Raw genomic sequence first — 20,748 nt, forward strand, 5'->3', positions numbered from 1 at the left:
AAAGGTAACGACAAAATATATCGTTGCTAGGGTTTTCTTCACAAGACAAAAGAAATTTTGATAAACCCTAGACCTTGAACCTTGACAGAAGATGCAAATAAAACCAGAAAGATCAAATTAAGCTCAAAATTAGAATTCTCATACAATCAATTTTCAAGGCTATCACAAGGAGAAGAATATAACCAAGCTCAAGGTCCAAAACTTGACATAGAGTGTCTTGAACTTTAGGACCAACTCAAATAGGAAAGAAAATTGCTCCCTTAGAATGCTGCTCAAAATCATCATAGACTTTGATAAAAATTCTCCACGAGACATCAATAGCATCCTCATAATATCCCAAGATTTTGACTAGTTTCAAAGTACACATGTTCAAGCCTGCTCCACCATCTATCAAGAATCCTATAATCTTATGTTTGTTCATAAATACTTCTAGGTAGATGAGATAATTATGACATGGCTTATGAGAAGGGATGTCATTTTTAGTGATTGCAACAGTGTGGGAGGTGGCGAGGTGTCCTACCATGGCTTGATTTTGATTGACATTTGTGTTAGTAGGTACAAATGCATCCTAAAGTACTTTATCAAGGACAACTTTATGAGTAGGAGAAATATGTGGGAGCTCAAGAATAGATATTTGTGTCGGTTTCTTTCCCAACTGGTCTAGAAGGTTGTACCAATTAGAAGGTTGTGACTTGGAAGTGGCTCCTTGAAGGGTCACTTTGGATCTATGAGTAACAACTTCACACTCAATATTTTATTCTTGATAGTAATGGTTGAAACCTGGTGATGCAAAGGGCTATGGGATGTTCAATCACTTACTTTGGTTTTTGCTCAATAAGGGTGTCACCCAATGGACCGATGTCCTTAACCTTCCCAAGGTTATTAGAGTCTGCCCTAGATCCTTCCCAAGGATCTCTCCACTCAAGACAACTCACAATTGACAAGGAGTCTCCTACCCCTTAGGTTCCAACCCTTCAACCAAAGTCACCGAACAACCCCACACCCCTAGCAAAAGGATCTTTACTCACAAGGTGTAATTTGGCCTATGTGAATGTTCCCACATGTGTTATATGGCATTTGCATAGATTTTGACCCCTCAAATGGGTGTTTATTAGACTCTTGTGTCGTTTCCCCTATTAGACCTAGGAAATAGGGCTACAAGCAATTAGCCCTCCAATCGGACTTTTCTTGATTTTTCTCACAATATACCTGAACAACCCCCTGAATAAATTTGATATTTGGATACCCTTTTGGGCCTTCTATCAGATTCCAAACTTCTGCATATGGATTTTGAGTATGGATGGTCAAACCCTACTAACCCTATTTTGCCTCTTCTAGCCGGTATTGGGGTTTAAGCTCTCAAAAGCTTCACCAGTCAATAAGGAATGCAAGAATGACACTTGTCAAGGGTCTGCACCTACCCAAGGGTCCTTCACATGCCTAGTTTGACCATCCACCAATCTGTTGTTCAGGTTTTCTATCTCCTTTTTCTATTGCTCAGGCTTGCCACATGACCGATGTCAAGCCTAGGGCCTCATCTTAGGATAGTCAAATGATACCTCCTATCTTCACAACCACCAGGAACAGTTAATATACATGCCAAATCAACATACTCCCAGGTTTCAGATCAATCCCATGACTCTATTGATTTGTGCCCCTATTAGCATTCAAATCCTTGGTTTGAGGGTTTTACCAGACCAGTGGGATTGAAAATTCTCTTTCTTTCAAGCCCGTATGTTTCAAGGCCTTAGACGAACTCCAAATGATCGGTGAACCTCTGCTACAACTTGTCAGATGCTTAACTCATGCCCACCATTCACAAGGAATCATGCAAGAACAGGAAACTCAAGGAAAATGCAGAAAATCTCAGTAACCGTTTTGTTTGAAGACAAGAGTTTCATTCAAAATCATCTCTCCAACTTCTCTAACTGGAAGGCATCGTTCCTCCAGGCTTATATCACGCCAAGCAACTCCCCCAACTGCCTCAACGCATACAAGCAACCAACCAACCGTTGGAGTAACCACATTTGAAAATGTTGCAAAAAGTTGCTTGACAACAATTGCAACTTTTGACAACTTTTTACAAATTGATCTTGCCTTCACACCAAAGGTCAAGAATGAACATACTACACATTGTAGACCCCTAAACAACAAAAATACTTATAGAATGCCCATACAAGGCCTTTGACCAAGTTGACACACTTTGGGGCCTTAGGGCTTATTACATTGCCTAGGCCTAATCAATAGGCCTACAAACACACACATTGCACCTTCTATTCCTAAGCATAAACATGAATCAAAATGATGTAGACACATGCAAAAATGAAGTAGACACATATCCTGGTGCTCCCGCACCACCTGGTCATCAACTTGGATGACTCGATTGACTGTGTACTCATAACCCACACTAGCATAAATGGCACTATTATCAATTCCTTCATTAAAGGAACCTCCCTTTCCATGATTACATAAGGGATCCTTGAAAACCATATGGTCACTATTAGATGTTCCTATTGGGGTTTTGATAGCAATATGACCTTGGTCAATAAGATCTTGGTTAATGTTTTTCAATTTGAAGCAATTAGATGTTTTATGCCCTTTTGTTCTATGATAATCATAGAAATTAATATATTTCCATTAGGAAGGTTTTACTTGAGGTTCATACCATCTAATTTTAGAAAGCATGATTGCATTAGATTGGATCATTTTTTGAAGAGTTGATTCAATAGACTCACACAATGGTGTGTATTTATGTTTTGGGAAATTAGGTTTAGAGCCCTTTTGCAAATTGTTTTGAGCAATATTTGATAATTGAACATTATTTGATGTCTGAACATTGTTAGACCCTTGAGAATGAGATGTAGAAGCTCCTTTAAGAGTAATTGTGGGTTGATCTTTATTAACAATTTTTTCATTGGCCACACCATCATTGACTATGTTCTTATTCTTATTCTAAAACTTAGATTTGTCATTAGATGAATGGTCTCTATTGTCTTTGAATATTTTGATAGTTCCTTTGTTGATAAGAGCTCGTTCAACCCTAATTACTTTCTCAATAACTTGTTTGAAATTATCAAGACCTTGAACATCTAATTAAAACATCATCTAAGGGGCAAGCTTTGTATAAATATATCGAACTTTTGTTTTTCAAGAATGTCAAACAGATATTAGCTAGAAGGACTCCTCCATATTTGTAAGAAGGAAGCAAAGGATTCCATAGATTTTTGCTTGGTATTATAAAGGTCACTCAAATATACCTCATAGTCAATATTATAAGAGAAATGGGCAATAGATTTTTCAGCAAGTTCTCAAAATATTTTGATATCATGAGGGAGATGAGAGAACCGTTCCAGTACCTGACCACCTAATCTATTGAACCCTTGATAGGACTAAGAGCGGGGTTGAATCAATCTGAAACTTCAAAAACAATTATTAACCAAGTAATTTAATATTAGCATTCTAATCACTAGTACATCAAGAAGTAGCACATTAACACATGAACACCAAATTTATGTGGAAAACCCAAACAAGGAAAAACCACAATAATAATATCTTATAATATGAATAACAATGTTTATGAAATTTTAGGCTTGTAGCCAAGAAGTGCCAACACCTAAAGGACTTGCAGAACTAAGTTGCACTACCTTAGGCAAGATACAAAAGGAGTTGTATAGCTGAAGAACACTTCTTCAAGACATGATACAAACTGTTGTTGAAGGACTCATAGTCAATCAACAACAAATGAAATAGATGAATTTAAATTGAGAAGGATTCTTCCGATCATAAAATTTTCCTTGAACAAAAATCAAGCGACCAATAACATGGAAAACATCTTTGATGATCTCCACTATCACAACACTCCGCCTTGCAAAATATACCAACTTCAAATCTCTTCTCAAACTAACTTTTGCATCACCACAAACTCAAATCTTCTTGTAAATCATTCACATAAACTTCTCACACAATTCACTTCTCATCTATACTCAATTCATCCATACACGCATCTTATATATGAGATACAACATTGAAATCCTAATCAAGGGTTGGCCAAAATAGAGTAACCAATATTACATAAAATAAACCACCTAGACCTAAAATACTTAGATTGGTCCACTCCATGAGAAAGAGGGAACCAAAACATATCATAATACATCATCCCATGAATAATCCAACAAACCACACATAATAACACATGTTCCAAAAGATGTTAAAAAGCATAATGTGTATATATAATCAACTAGTCGGCTACATAACCACTTCCAATGTAAAAATACTCCATGTGGATCTCCACAAACCAAAGTGAGAGCCAGATAAACATCTCAACACATCTTCTAACACACATCTGGACCAAAATCACATGATCCACTAAACCAAAATGCAATTAACAACATATCCGAAGGGAACCAAAAGCATTTTTGAACCACTTTGAATAAAGGATGACACAACCAACACCAAAACAATATCCAGACCAAATTCATCTAGATAACCAAGGCTTGACAAATCATATCTGGATTAATATCCATCTAGATAACTAGGTTTGACATCAATGACAACCATACAAGCTCATGATAACAACAACCTCCAATAATCTCCTCCTTTGTTATCGATGGCAACACCAATAAACCAATAACTAGCAACACCAATGAAAAACTAATAATCTCACAACAACTCTCTCCAATAATCTCACAACAACTCTCTCCCACTTTGACAACAATGACAAAGGGTGCTTAAAGATAAATAGAAACATACTGACCACTCACACCACTGCTCCCCCTAAGAACAACATCAACATCAATCTAGGAAATAAAGATAAGCATTGAGTCTCCCCCTGAAAACATGCACCACCAAAAATGGATCTAGTTAGAAAAATGAGATGCAATAACCACTAACTTCTATGTAAGATTCTCAAAAGTATCCTTCGCCAATGCCTTTGTAAAAATATTTGCTATCTGCTCTAATGTAGAAATGTATTCCAGATTGAATTCCTTTTCTGTAACCTTCTCTCTCAAAAAATGATAACAAATTAAAATATATTTAGTTCTTGAATGCATAACTAGATTCTTTGAAATGTTTATAGCATTGGTATTATCACACATAATAGGAATAGCTTCATCATATACAATGTTGATATCCTTAAGAGTCTTCTTCATCCAAAAAACTTAAGTACATCAAGTTGTTGTGGTAATATATTTAGCTTTAGCAGTTGATAATGATACGGATTCTTGTTTCTCACTCATCCATGAAACCAATATGTTTCCCAAAAAGAAGGCTCTGCCACTTGTACTCTTCTCATCATCAATACTTTCATCCCAATCAGCATCTATATATGCCTTCAATGTGAAATCTCCATCTTTCTTGTACCATATGACAAAATCTTGAGTCCCTTTCAAATGTCTGAAGATCCTTTTCACTGCTTAATCATGACTCTTCTTCGAACTAACTTAAAATCTTGCAACCAAACATACTGCCTACATAATATCTGGTCTTGTAGCAGTAAGATGTAGTAGTCCTCCAATCATAGATCTATACTTCTTTTTATCAATATCTGAAGATGCATCATCTTTTTCTAACTTGCATCCAATAGTTAAAGGGGTAGTGACAGGTTTACAATTATCCATATCAAACTTCTTCAATATCTATGATGATGAACTGGCACAAGATTCTGCTAGTGGTTCCGGCAATGGATAGGAATGGGTGTTCCTGGCTATCAAGGAAGATGTTTTGGCACTGAAAGAGAATGTACCTGAAGAGAAGGCACTTGCTACTAAAATTGAAGATAAGGATGAATGGGTAATTGGCAGTGGATGTTCACATCATATGACTAGAGATAAAAGGAAGTTTCTATCTTTGCAAGAATTTGATGGCGGTCTGGTTAGATTTGGAGATGACAAAGCACGTATTATCAAGGGGAAAAGAACTATATCATTGGATGGTAAGCACAATACTGATAATGTTCATTATGTTGAAGGTTTAAGGCATAATATTTTGAGTGCAGGTCAATTGGTGGATAAGGGATTTCAATTACAATTCATGGATGGAAAATGCAAAATCATTAATAGATCTGGTTTGGAGATTGCAACCGGTACTCAAACAAAAGGTAATATATTTCATTTGAATTCCGGTGAGAAGACATGGTTGATTGCACAAATTGATGAGAGTTGGCTATGGCATAAAAGGCTATGTCATGTGAATTTTGATTGCATGGTAAAGATCAGTTCAACTAAGGCAGTTAGAGGTATACCTAAGATTGTGAAGCCCTATAATCCAATATGTAAGGAATGTCAAATGGGAAAACAGGTCAAAACCTCTTTTAAGAGTATACAAGACAAATCTAATGATGTTCTTGATCTTATTCATATTGATTTGTGTGGCCCTGCTAGAGTTAAAAGTTTTCAAGGTGATAGATATTTTATGCTAATCATTGATGATTATTCTAGAATGATGTGGGTTACTTTTCTAAAGGAGAAATCTGAGGCTTTTGAAAAGTTTAAAAATCTTTAAAGCTAAAGTTGAAACTGAGATAGGATTGAGGATTAAATGTTTAAGGTCAGATCATGGTAAAAAATTCACATCCGGTGAGTTTAATAACTTTTGTGAGAAGCATGGCATAAGGAGACAATTTTCTGCTCCCCGGACACGTCAGCAGAATGGAGTTGTGGAAAGGAAGAACAGAACTATCTTGGATACTGCTAGAACCATGATGATGGAAGCTAATCTACCTCATATCTACTGGAGAGAAGCAGTGAGCACAACAATCTATACATTCAATAGAGTACATATCAAAGGAGAAACCGGTAAGACACCTTATGAATTATGGTTTGGCAATACACCTATAGTTAAGTATTTCAGAATCTTTGGTAGTAAATGTTATATCAGGAGAGATGATATCATTGGCAAATTTGATCCTAGATGTGATGAAGGAATATTACTTGGTTATTCTAATGAAAGCAAGGCATATAGATGTTATAACAAGAGATTGCAGAGAATTGTGGAGAGCGATAATGTCAAGGTGGGTGAGCTGAATAGAAGTCAAATCAGAGTTTATGAGTAAGAACCGGCAGTGGAAATGATCATAACTGAACCGGTAACACCTTTACCGGAACAAAATGTTGAACCAGTTACTCCGGCAGTATCAAAAAATTCAACGGTAACTGAAGAACCGGAAAGAGGAATCAGAAGACTCCTAGGTATGTAAGGATGAATCATTCAGAAGATCAGATCATTCGGGATAAAAACAATGGAGTGATGACAAGAAAGAGATTGGCAGCTAATGAGGTATGTTTAATTTCTCAAGTTGAACCGGTATCAGTAATTGAAGCATGTAAAGATATAAAACGTAAACCTGAAAATGTGACAGAATTTGATCTGATAACATAATATCTAAGATAATACTGCCTTACAATATATCTCATTTGTAATCCCAACCCAAAACTACTTATCTAAAATCCTTGCACAACCTCTACCATTCTGCAACTCTATTTAAGCAATTTTAATTTACCCCTTGGGCCGAAGCATAAACATAAAGCTACATACATCACAACAATGCACTGAATGAAATAAGGCCTTGATTGATTTCATTCAAAATTTGATAGAATCATACAATGGAGAGAAAAGAGTCGGAATTCTGTTTTATTTGAATAAAATGCTATCTCTATCACAGGATAAAATTTACATATAACTCCTTCAAGAACCTGTGCAGAACTTGACACTAAAACATTTCTTTATTTACTCTGTAAAAGACTTTACAGCTTGTTCGCTTCACCTAGACTCACTACTAGAAACAGACTAGGAAAAACCCAAGGAGCAAGAAAACTGAACCTACAAGACATTTCCAAAAAATCTGAACCCTTCTTCTGGCCATGATTTCCCTTTTTATAGAAGAAAGGGAGCAACAAGATTCCGGCCAGAAGACACATGTCAATAGCAGATTCATTCTTGACAATTAGGCCTAAAATACCGTATGCAATTCTGTTACAGAAATATTTCCATATCCATGTGCTGGCACCTGTGAATCATCGTTCTTAACTGAAAATTGGTAGGAGCAAAACCATTTGAGCCATGCCATTATCGCCCTGACACCTTCGGATGGAGTGTGAGATGTTGCACTTCTGTCCTATAGAGCATTTCCCTTTTGTCCTATAGAGCATGGCCTGATTGCTCCTATTAATCTACTCTTTGTATGCACTAGGGTCTGCCCCAATTTGTTCTTGATCAATTTAACTATTAGACCTGAACTTGATTCTTTAATGTATGTACAAGAATCTGAAATAACTCCTCATGAAATCCACTCCAATAATCTGCTCTCTCTGTTGTGAATCTACTTGTAAATAGGAATTGTTTTTTGCAATGAATTGATGCCCAAATGAATTATTATAACTTTCATATTATACCCTTCAAGAGTGCCCTTTCACCAAAAGATGCAACCCTTCTAATCAGGTTGGCGAAACCTATATTTTAATATATTTTATATTCCCTTGCCCAAGATGGGCACTTGTAATGTCCCCTACTAAGTTGAGACTTGTTTTAACCATAATTAAGCTATTTCAATCATAGTTCCAGGACTCGCTAAGACTCTCCGAGTCCTAACAAGTCCCAAGCCGAGTGGCCCTAGCCGAGTCTCAGGGATTCAGGACTCTCCAAGGACTCGCTTTAAGCGAGACTCACTAGAAACTGGTATTTTGCCTTGTCCAGTCGAGTTTTGTCGAGTCCTGCCGAGTTTTGCCAATTTTTTTGCCAAGTCCCGAGTCGGGTCAGCCTTGCCGAGTCCGCGCCGAGTCCGAGTCTCATTTCTACGATTTCAATATACTGATCACTTAACTAAGTTGAATATGAGACAAGTCTATCTTAACGTGAATCCAATCAATGATAACATAAGCTTCTCCCTGATATTGAATTGATAATTTAATCTGATTTATAATCTCAGTTTTACTTGTTCATTCAAATTACTATTTCTATATATATATGTATATATAATTAATTAATTAATTTTCAGATAGTATTATACAATATATTATAATCATTATAATCATTATATGTTATTCTCTATAATTATATTATTATCATTAAGTTTTGCATAAGAACATTATCGTGCTTTTTATATTAAGCATTCATACTAAGCACGTCCCTATGCATACCACTAAGGACGAGAATGATACTACCTGTATCTTTATAACAGTTCAATCTGATCTGATATGCGGTTGATGTGCTTGCAACCAATAAGAACCAAATAGACAGGTGCTCCAAATATACGTATAGAAGTTAATAAGTTTCCAATTCGATGATATCCCCTCCATGATGTTTGAATTTCCTACATGTCATAATGTGTCTACCCTTCCCTTCTGCAATGAGATCGCCCCCTTTTATATGTGCCAAGGGACCGTCGGATGGGAAGAGTCACACGAGTTCATTTAAGAAGCGACTCCTCAATTTGTCTGTTGACTCTTCAATGTAACTTCTGACCCTTTAACGGTGGACACAATTCTTTTGTTAATCGCACCCTTTCACTTAATCGCTGTCTTAACCAATCAATGATTGTTGTGTTCGGTTGATTACTGATTGACTTAACCAAACAGTGATTATAATTATTATTTTTTAGATATATTAAAATAAATAATTAACTAATGAACTATTATATCAAATATACTTAATAAATAATCAACTATCAAAACACCATCATATCAATTGATACGGGGCATGACAGATTAATACTTGTTTATAATTTATGTAATACAATATTTATTTCAATATTTCAAGAATATTATCATTGATAAATAAATATTTACTAAAATTAAATACAAATAATTATGCGTTGATAAATATTATATTAATTAATAAATAATAATTGTTTAATTTATGCTATGTATAACGATCAAGGAGGGGACATGACAGCACTAGAACCGGGGAGGGGGGCGAAAAATAATTTATTTAAATTAATTTAAATCCCTTTTCAAAAGGTGGGCACCAATGTTAGGAGAGATCGGCTCCAGCAATGGATATGTATAATTTTGTTCACATGCCCTATTTGAACGCCTAGGTCAGAAAGTTCGGCCCATAATTATTTATTGTTTGCCCTCAAATATAACTCATAGTCAATATTATAAGAGAAATGGGCAATAAATTTTTCAGCAAGTTCTCAAAATATTTTGATATCATGTGGGAGATGAGAGAACCGTTCCAGTACCTGACCACCTAATCTGTTGAACACCCGATAGGACTAAGAGCGGGGTTGAATCAATCTGAAACTTCAAAAACAATTATTAACCAAGTAATTTAATATTAGCACTCTAAGCACTAGCACATCAAGAAGTAACACATTAACACATGAACACCAGATTTATGTGGAAAATCCAAACAAGGAAAAACCACAATAATAATATCTTATAATATGAATAACAATGTTTATGAAATTTTAGGCTTGTAGCCAAGAAGTGCCAACACCTAAAGGACTTGCAAAACTAAGTTGCACTACCTTAGGCAAGATACATAAGGAGTTGTATAGCTGAAGAACACTTCTTCAAGACACGATACAAATTGTTGTTGAAGGACTCATAGTCAATCAACAACAAATGAAATAGATGAATTTAAATTGAGAAGGATTCTTCCGATCATAAAATTTTCCTTGAACAATAATCAAACGAGCAATAATATGGAAAACATCTTTGATGATCTCCACTATCACAACACTCCGCCTTACAAAATATATCAGCCTCAGATCTCTTCTCAAACTAACTTTTGCATCACCACAAACTCAAATCTTCTTGTAAATCATTCACATACACTTCTCACACAATTCACTTCTCATCTATACTCAATTCATCCATACACGCATCTTATATATGAGATACAACATTGAAATCCTAATCAAGGGTCAGCCAAAATAGAGTAACCAATATTACATAAAATAAACCACCTAGACCTAAAATACTTTTAGATTGGTCCACTCCATGAGAAAGAGGGAACCAAAACATATAATAATACATCATCCCATGAATAATCCAACAAACCACACATAATAACACATGTTCCAAAAGATGTTAAAAAGCATAATGTTTATATATAATCAACTAGTCGGCACCACAAACTCAAATCTTCTTGTAAATCATTCACATACACTTCTCACACAATTCACTTCTCATCTATACTCAATTCATCCATACACGCATCTTATATATGAGATACAACATTGAAATCCTAATCAAGGGTCGGCCAAAATAGAGTAACCAATATTACATAAAATAAACCACCTAGACCTAAAATACTTAGATTGGTCCACTCCATGAGAAAGAGGGAACCAAAACATCTATTAATACATCATCCCATGAATAATCCAACAAACCACACATAATAACACATGTTCCAAAAGATGTTAAAAAGCATAATGTGTATATATAATCAACTAGTCGGCTACATAACCACTTCCAATGTAAAAATACTCCATGTGGATCTCCACAAACCAAAGTAAGAGCTAGATAAACATCTCAACACATCTTCTAACACACATGTGGACCAAAATAACATGATCCACTAAACCAAAATGCAATTAACAGTATATCCGAATGGAACCAAAGCATTCTGAACCACCTTGAATAAAGGATGACACAACCAACACCAAAACAGTATCCAGACCAAATTCATCTAGATAACCAAGGTTTGACAAATCATATCTGGATTAATATCCATCCAAATAACTAGGTTTGACATCAATGATAACCATACAAGCTCATGATAACAACAACCTCTAATAATCTCCTCCTTTGTTATTGATGGCAACACCAATAAACCAATAACTAGCAACACCAATGAAAAACTAATAATCTCACAACAACTCTCTCCAATAATCTCACAACAACTCTCTCCCACTTTGACAACAATGACAAAGGGTGCTTAAAGATAAATAGAAACATATTGACCACTCACACCACTAATCCCCCTAAGAGCAACATCAACATCAATCAAGGAAACAAAGATAAGCATTGAGTCTCCCCCTGAAAACATGCACCACCAAAAATGGATCTAGTTAGAAAAATGAGATGCAATAACCACTAACTTCTATCTAAGATTCTCAAAAGTATCCTTCGCCTAGTGCATACAAAGAGTAGATTAATAGGAGCAATCAGGTCATTTCCATTTTCTTATGGATGTTAGTCATGTCTTGTTTGGATTGAATAGTAAGACTACATATAGCCCCCATTCTAATCGTTCAATTTGCAAAAGAGTAGGATCATTGTCTCGTGCCCAATCACAACTGCTGAAGGCAACTCTATCAGTATCCTCTCATATGGTCGTCATGGTGAATTTGTCATGCGACAAGGTTAAGACTTTAGCTTGTGTTGTCACACCTTGTGCATCAATTCCACATGCTACAAGTGTCATTGCATTGTGATGGGACATTCTAGTGTGTTGGTGTACACTGTGGTACATTTGTGACACATTTGTATCCTGAAAAATTTGTTTATCCATTGTTCGACTGTTAATGTCTTGGTAGAATGCTTGGGGCATTACAAAGGTGAAAAACAATTGCTTAAATGTGAAGCAAAATAACCCTCAATGCTGCAAACTCAGCCCAGAACCTTACAACAACAGAATAAAAATTTGAAAAAGGCAGAGATAAAGGTGGTATTCTGCTGGAAAATACCACCCAATGTTGATGGCTACTTTCTGCACTGCTGTATCTTCAAATTGGTCTTGCTATAGCATTGAAATCTACTAATACAACTGAACAAAGACTGAAAGTGCAGACTGGTTCTGCTGCAAATACCAAAAGGAGAACTGCTTTGAGTAGAAAGGTGAATTGAACCTGAGTTTTATGCTTTAAAACCTGATTTTTGCTTTCATGGCCAACTATCCCAACACTGGCACCACCTCTTTTGAAATCTTGTTGACTTAAAGTGGTGCGCCATAATGTGAATTCATCCAGATTTAAGTATTAGGAGCACATGCCTTAATGATCCTTGCCAAGGCAGAACATTCCAATGGCTTTGTCATCCCCTACAAATGCTAAGCAGAACTTTAACACAACTTAACCATTTTTCAAATGCTAGGCGCACTTCACTGGGCTCTCCACAGGATATTAATGGCTTTGATGCATCCCTTGAAGATAATTGCAATCTTTGAAGACTTTGAGGCCAAAATTTGACATGACTTAAACAGGCGAAAGTCTTCAATGATTTAATCATGTTTACATAGTAAAATTTCATTCTTACTTTGCAATATTCATAAGCAGGCAGAATTTCTCAATGACTTAGCCCTGTCTAGATGAAAACCAACTTTTTTAGTGGCTTTTCCTACCTGGGCACACAGCATAAGAGTTGCTGCCAAGCATAAAGGTAATAGGTGCCCGCTTCATGTCTCTCAGCTAGGTGTAAATTGTCCAGGAGCACACTTTTAGGGATTTTGACATTTTTTATTGAGATTTGAACTTGGTTTTGCAAGGGTTCTGCCACTTGCTGTTTGCTGTTGAAGTTGCCACTTTATCGATGGAAAAATTGAAACAAAATACTTTACTCTGCTGCTACCTGTACTTGAATGCTGTTTGTCCTCAACTTCTGCCCTTGAAATTGTTGTTTTTTGCTGTTCTGCTAAAAATGACAAATGAGTTTGAAATGACAGCTAGCTCATCTTGTATACATATTTCCTTGTTTACAACCTGATTAGGTTGGCCCTGATCAGGGAAATTTTGCTTTTATTTGAAAAAAATTCAGGAGTATAACACTATTATAACCATAGCTCTGAAAGTCAATTATTTCTCCTACACGTCAGAGCTGAAAAGGGTAAACAGGGAAAGAAATTTTGTGTTATAAGGAAAAAAAGTAATTAGAACAAAGCCTTTTATGCTTTAGAATAGATGGGTCTAACTGAAGGTTTGTGTATCAATGATTAGTATACGAGTAATCCCTGGCCAAGTACAAGCCCAAATTGTTCTTCGATCCCCATGATTCTTGATGATGAAAGTGATCTTTTCATCTTTCTTCCAAAACAGATCAAGAAAACTAGGATATTGATAGTCAAATTTAACAGCAACATGATATGTAAACCGGACTTGCTCCGTTGAAATTAGGAAAAACCAGTTGAAGATATCAAACAAAACATGCCTGAAAATGCAGATTCCAACTCCAACCAATATTCTAAGCTCAGAGAAGTAGGCCTAACCGTTGGTGTGATTGTCAAAAAGAAAGTCATCGACATCACTCAAGTTTGCAGGGGAAGAATTATTCGTGTGAAACAGAGGTTTGCCATGCAATTCCTCAACTAAGCCGTCACGGGCCAAAGGAGCAAAATTAATGCTCAAAGGTTGGACCATTTCCTTCTACCTATAGTCTTAACGGAGGTAATTTAGGGAGAAGAAATCCAAGAAGACATTGTTTGCTTCATTTTGCAAGTGTTACCTCTTTAAGATATTCGGTGTAATCTTAAACCTCGTTATAATTCTCGGCAGCGCTTCCAAATAAAATGTCAGCAAACCATATTGTGCAGGAGTATATCCGTGATTTAGAATCATTTATGTGATCAAAACATTTTTTTAATAACGGAACCGTACGAAATGCAGCATTGTAGTCGCTATTCTGGAATGTTTTGGTGCTTTCAACCCGACTAGGCATGACCAAAGAAAGGTAAAGTAAGGAAATTGTACTGTCTTACTAGCAAGTAAAGGGTTTGATAACAACCAGAAGAAGACCTCCCTCCCACGGTACAGCATTTCTTAATCAAGGAACTAACTCACAGACTCACATTTGATTGATACACCACCCAAAGTCAAGTTCTCTGCCAATGAGCAGACACAACAGTTTTTAAAATAAATTAGACACTTTGTTCGATTGTCTTGATTTAAGATGGAAATGTAGAATAGCTATTACCTGGGCAGTGAGAATGTTGCGAGCCGCAAAGATATGATGGATAGAAGAATGAAGACCCATTCTACTTATCAACTTTCCTGCCATGTCAATGACCTCTTCCAAGCGAGTTACATGCTTCACTTTAAATAGTTCAATATAAAGAATTGTTCCGTCTTTTTTACATTTTCTTCCGTGTCCTCCAGGATTTTCTTATATTTATGATGGCTAAGGCAAGTTAAATACCAAAGATAGTTTGTGAAATAATAGATTAATGCAGTTTAGTATAAAGTACTTTTAGATTTATCGAGTGCATTATTGAATATCTTTAATAAGTACTCAATTTATACATATTTTACAGAGGTCGTTCAAAAATATTTTTTAAATAAAAGAGGTTTCAGAAAGATGGATTAAATTCTTCAATCTTAACTTATAAATTATAAAACATATAAACTTAAAAGAAAAATATATCATACATTATTTTATTTCAAATATAAAAAAAAACAAAGTACAAGCATAGTCCCTTGATTCTTGGCTCCTCAATATAGATAATAATATAAAATTAATAAAAACGATCATAGTGACAAATGACTTGGAGGTCCAAACCTTTTCTTATGTTACATAAACCAAAATTAGGGTTTACCATCAATGTTCATCTTGCCAAATCTTCAACATCTGTAATATGCAAAAACTCTTTTTTCTCTCTCTCCTTGTTCTCTCTATCCAAATGCATTCCTCTAAAACAACCATCCACTATAAAATAAACTCTAAAGGCAAAGACTTGATATCATGGATAATGACGAACATCTCAAAATAGTATGGATGGTGGAAAATAAAGAAGATATCCCTCAATCGTCAAAATTGTCGTTGTAACTTCAGCTGTTGGCATCATAACTGAATGAGATTTTAAAGGAGTTAAACTAGACAAGGCCCACCAAAAATCAAATAAAGCAAACCTAAATTTGTAGAATCCAAAAAGACCTACACTCGCAAACACAAAACAAAAAGAAAATAAACAAAATTGTTAGAATGAGTCACGATGCTCTTGCAATTGTCACACCAAGTAAAAGAAAATATTCCATGAGTCATAAGCTCGTGAACATTTGAAGTGTTGAGGGATTGTAATCCTATGTTTATCTATCTTTAATTTAGGCACCTAAGTTGTTTTTTACTTGTCGTATTCTTTCATTTGACTAGATATTGTGTGTGTTACTTTCTCCTCATCTTCTTGGCTATTCGAAAATCAATTATAGCCTCAATTTCTTCACTTTCTCTTTTCGATAGTTGTTGTACCCGTTCGTCTTGTTTCTTATTAGGATCATCATTTGATACACTCTTGTCCTTCATAATAAGGTTATAATCAACAATTTTAGAAATAGGTGAGATATCAATACCTTAAAAAGCTCAGTCTCACGAGCATTTGCTAGATCTTTCTCAAAACCTTGCATGGTCCAATCCTTTGATACACTCTTGTCCTTCATAATAAGGTTATAATCAACAATTTTAGAAATAGGTGAGATATCAATACCTTAAAAAGCTCAGTCTCACAAGCATTTGCTAGATCTTTCTCAAAACCTTGCATGGTCCAATCCTTTGATACTTCAACTTGTTATATTGAAGAAACCTTCATTTTTTTTATTTATTAACACAAATTCCCCAACTTAATTTAAGCCTTGTTTTCTTTTGTTATGGTCCACATATTCGTTGTATTTATTTGCACTTTCTTCCAAGTTCCTTTTGACTTCTTGTTGTAATTCATATATGTAGATAATAAAATCTTCAGTTAATACACTTTTTCTACCTGGGTCATTTTAAATTTACTTCTATTCATAGATTTTTTGAAAGCAAATTTAACTTGTGGTAAGACCAAATCCCATTAGGTGGGCCTCTTTCCAACCAAGCATCTTAATAAATCACCCAAAATTATAACACCTTCTATTTTTCCATTCTTTTGAGCGTGGTAAACTAAATGAAGTATAATTTGGTATCTACATCTTCACAATGTTTGACAAAAGTAGCCAATAAATTTTATCTCTATTTCTATATTCATTAATAATCCATGAAGCCTTTCTACTCAAATAATAAATTTACAAAATGAGAAGCATCATATGACTTTGTGTAAGGAATGAAACATGTCAATTTAGAAACATAATCAACAACAACATAAATTGAATCATTGTCTCTATGTGTTATAGGTAACCCAAGGAAAAAATCATGCTTACATCCTTCCATGATTTGTCAAAAATAGGTAGAAACTAATTATAATGTAATATTTTGAATTCTTCTTGTACCATATTGATAAATTATACAATGTTGTATTATTTATTCCATGTTGTTTCCCATTCTAACCTTTAATTCTCAATTAGTTGTGTCAAAGTCTTATCCACTCTAAAATGTCTAGCCAAACCTCTAATATACTTTTCCCTTATTATATTCTCTCTCATGGATACTTGTGGTGTATATAAATAACTACCTCTAAAAAGTATACTATCCTAGATGAAATAATCCAACCATGGTGTTTAGTTTAGACCTATTGGCTTCTTACATACAATCAATGCTTCTTTGAAATTGCATGATTCTCATATGATTCCCTAAATTGCATCAAATCTTGTGACTTCAACTCTCATTTAAATTAGCAATGAACATCTCCTACATAAAGTATATGCCACTCGATTAGACTTGCCACTTCTATGTTTCAAAACAAAAGAGTAACTCTAAAAGAACAACCTATTTCATGTGCTTCTGATTAAGTTTACCTTGGGTATTGATGTATTAGAATGATTAATAATCCATGTATAAAATAAATTCTTTTGGAAGCAAGTAATATCTCCACTTATTTAGTGGTTTAATGATATCCTATAACTCTTCATCATAAACTAAGGATTTTCTCTTTGATTCTCTAAGATTTGATTGTTGAATCCCACAACTCCCAAAAATCACCTATAAATAAGACACTTTTCACAAAAAGAAAAAATTAAAATGATTTTCTATGTAATTCTTGAGAATTGTTTTGACCCAAAAAAACATCTAAATGATTATGTAGTTCCCCATTTGAAGGACCAAGATAAAACCCGATGGATAAACTTTAAAAAAAAATAAAGATTTGACGATATGACACACTTGTACTACAACATCCACATAAGTGTCATAAGGAACATAAGAACACAAAGGTAATGACAACAAGAATCACCTCACCATTTCTTAAGTAAGGTATGGCTAGCAAAAGACTTAACAATTGTGGGGCAAATCCACTATGATAAAGATGAGGGTGGTGACAACACTTGAATGATGACTAGGAACCAAACCATGATCGTGTCCTCTCACAACACTATAGAAGGATAGGATGAGGAAATCATCAACCTCCAATCTATACCAAGACATGCTTTACAATGTACTAACAACATGCTAAAAATCCTACACCAATGATGGATGCCTATGAGCCAACATTGCCCAACTAGATGACAACGGTATCATTTTTTTAGACAAGGAATATGACAAGGACACATTCACCCAAAATCCACTCAACAATACCTTATATGACCCTAAAACATGAAATCCAACCTACACAAGAGGTTGCATAACCAGGAGGTAAAAACCCTCCACCAACTAGAATGATGACAAAAACTTCTAGATAACTACACACTTCCCAAGGCAAGGTGATGCCCTAAAACATGATGCAAGATACTCATAAAAAAAATGATGACTTGGAAAGACTTAATGTCAAGAGGAACAACTTTCATATTTAATGTTTTCTTGAGAAACAATAAAAAACCACACTTGGAAGATGAAAATAAAATGAGCAATTTAGGACACTAGCACCTAGAGATGAAAATGGTGCTCAAGCATCAAGGTCCAACTCTAGTGCTAGAAACCTATTATAGTGTTGGATGATACGAACTATGGCATTGGAGTCCAATCCTAATGTTGTAGTCCTGAAAAGGCATGTAGTCTTTTAGGAAATGTGTTGGTGTCCAAACCAATGAGAAAATCCAAGCTAGAGTTGGGTCCCCATGACATTCCAAACACATTGGAACTACCCATGATGACTCTTGATAAAAATTTAACTTAAAAACATCAAAAATAGATGCACATTTGGAGGATGATAATGCAGGTAGGCTTGTTAGGGAGACTAGTTCCTAGATTAGACACTAGCATACCAATAGGATGGGAGTGCACCTAGAGAATGCCAACATATTGCACTAGTGTCCCTTTGGCACGTCAATTCCCTGATTGGGTGCCCAAGTCCTCTTGGGGTTCTAGTGTCCTCAACTATTGTCAACAAGGTTTTTGGGGCATCACATAGGTGGAATATGTTCATAAAAGTCGCTCATTGGGTCCTGAAGTGTTTAGGGAACCTTTAAGGGGTATATTTATGTATCCAATGATGGGTTGTGGTGTTGATTGTATTAGTTTGTGTGCCTTTGATTGTAGGAGGCTGATTGTCGCACCTAGGACGAAGAAGATGTTCGAGACCATCTAGTGAAGACTTATAAAATATTGTGAATTCTTGTAAGGGTTCAAACCCCTTATTGATCATCCTTAGGGTGTCTTGAGCCTTTTGTTATGCTTGGTTAGCATTTAAGGACCTTAGTATTCATTTGTGCATAATCGAGTTATGTCAAGAAGTCATATGTTTGTAGTTTGAGCTAGTAAAATCCTACATGTGTTGAGAGAGTTCAGGCTTGAGTTGGTTAGCCTAAATTAATGTGGATTAGAGATAGATGATTCCCTCCCATCTTGGAGTTGCTTTGTGAGAGGACCTAATCATTGTGTATTTTTATCATCATTGAGTCATCCTTCTTCTCTCTTCTACAATGTCATTGTGGTGAGTGGTTCTTTGTTTGTTAGTATTTCATTTTTATTGCCTTGCTTATGCAATAGTGAGGTCTTATGCAGTAGCATATGTATTTTGTGATGTCCCTTGTGACACATGTGTATGTGTTGTTGCATAAGTGCGACATGTTGTTGTTGGAATCCAAGAACACTGAGAGGGGGGGTGAATCAATGTTCTGCCGGTAAGATAAGTTGTAACCTTATATAACAAAGTGTTTAAGTAACCGGTAACCATAAAAGAATATAACAGAAAATATAAATAATGCCACTACAAGAATGCACGCCATAACACAGAGATTTATATGTGGAAAACCTCAAAGAGGAAAAACCACGGTGGGATTGGTGACCCACAATATCTATCCATTGGCCAAATGAATAAATATTACAATAGGAGCCTGCACATGCAGGAAGGCCAACAGCCTAGAGCACACTACTCATCACAAAAGGAGCCTCACTGACTACAAACACCAAATACTAGTTTACAAACAAAATTTTGAACTCAAAGAATGCATCTGCTATGCTGGATGAGTTCCGGTTCAAACACTGTTCAGTACAAGTTTCCACTGTGTCCTCCTTTACCAGTAACTTGCTCTGTATCCCAAACCTTTAAACCAATAACCAAGACCGACTATAGAATATTATATTCGCATACAGTCGATCAATATTGTTCGCACAATATCAGATCAATGTATCTCGCATCATATGTATATCTCTCAATATCATATCATATCCAAAATATCCTAACTGGGCTGACTTAAATACCCTTCCCAAACATAAACATAAATGCCTTATGTCGTCTTACAATGATATTACAATTTATTTACATGTTGTCCTAGACAAAAATAAATACATTAAACTTCATGACCAATATTGTTGATTGCTACTATGTAGACCTACCTAATCAATCTCCTATGTCGGCCTCATGTACCAGTTCCTAGTTTGCTAGTTTCCCTGAATGTCGTTTGCCGAGTCATGAATACCAGTGAGTATCGGTTAAGTGTCCAACCCAAAATGATATGTGTTGCCATCAATGACAACACAACTAAACTGGATGAGTGTCAATTGCCAACAGTTGTGTCATACCTTG

General features: G+C 35.4%; 1 protein-coding gene across 7 annotated transcripts in view; it reads right to left on the reverse strand.

The window, feature by feature from the left end:
* The window catches only part of LOC131070885 (DNA repair protein RAD51 homolog 2), a 200,697-nt gene extending 185,653 nt beyond the window's left edge, over window positions 1–15,044 (reverse strand). For 2 of the 7 annotated variants that reach the window (XM_059218344.1, XM_059218338.1), the window contains exon 1: window positions 14,853–15,043. In XM_059218344.1, the coding sequence (XP_059074327.1) occupies window positions 14,853–14,936 (84 nt within the window). In that variant the 5' untranslated portion in view covers window positions 14,937–15,043. Of the gene's footprint in view, window positions 1–14,384; window positions 14,566–14,637; window positions 14,761–14,852 lie in introns of those variants that run through there. The other 5 variants (XM_059218346.1, XM_059218345.1, XM_059218336.1 and 2 more) reach the window with 5 other exon arrangements.
* Between the last annotated feature and the right edge of the window lie 5,704 nt (window positions 15,045–20,748).

This window comes from Cryptomeria japonica, chromosome 1 (assembly GCF_030272615.1).
Source record: "Cryptomeria japonica chromosome 1, Sugi_1.0, whole genome shotgun sequence".
Lineage (NCBI taxonomy): Eukaryota > Viridiplantae > Streptophyta > Pinopsida > Cupressales > Cupressaceae > Cryptomeria > Cryptomeria japonica.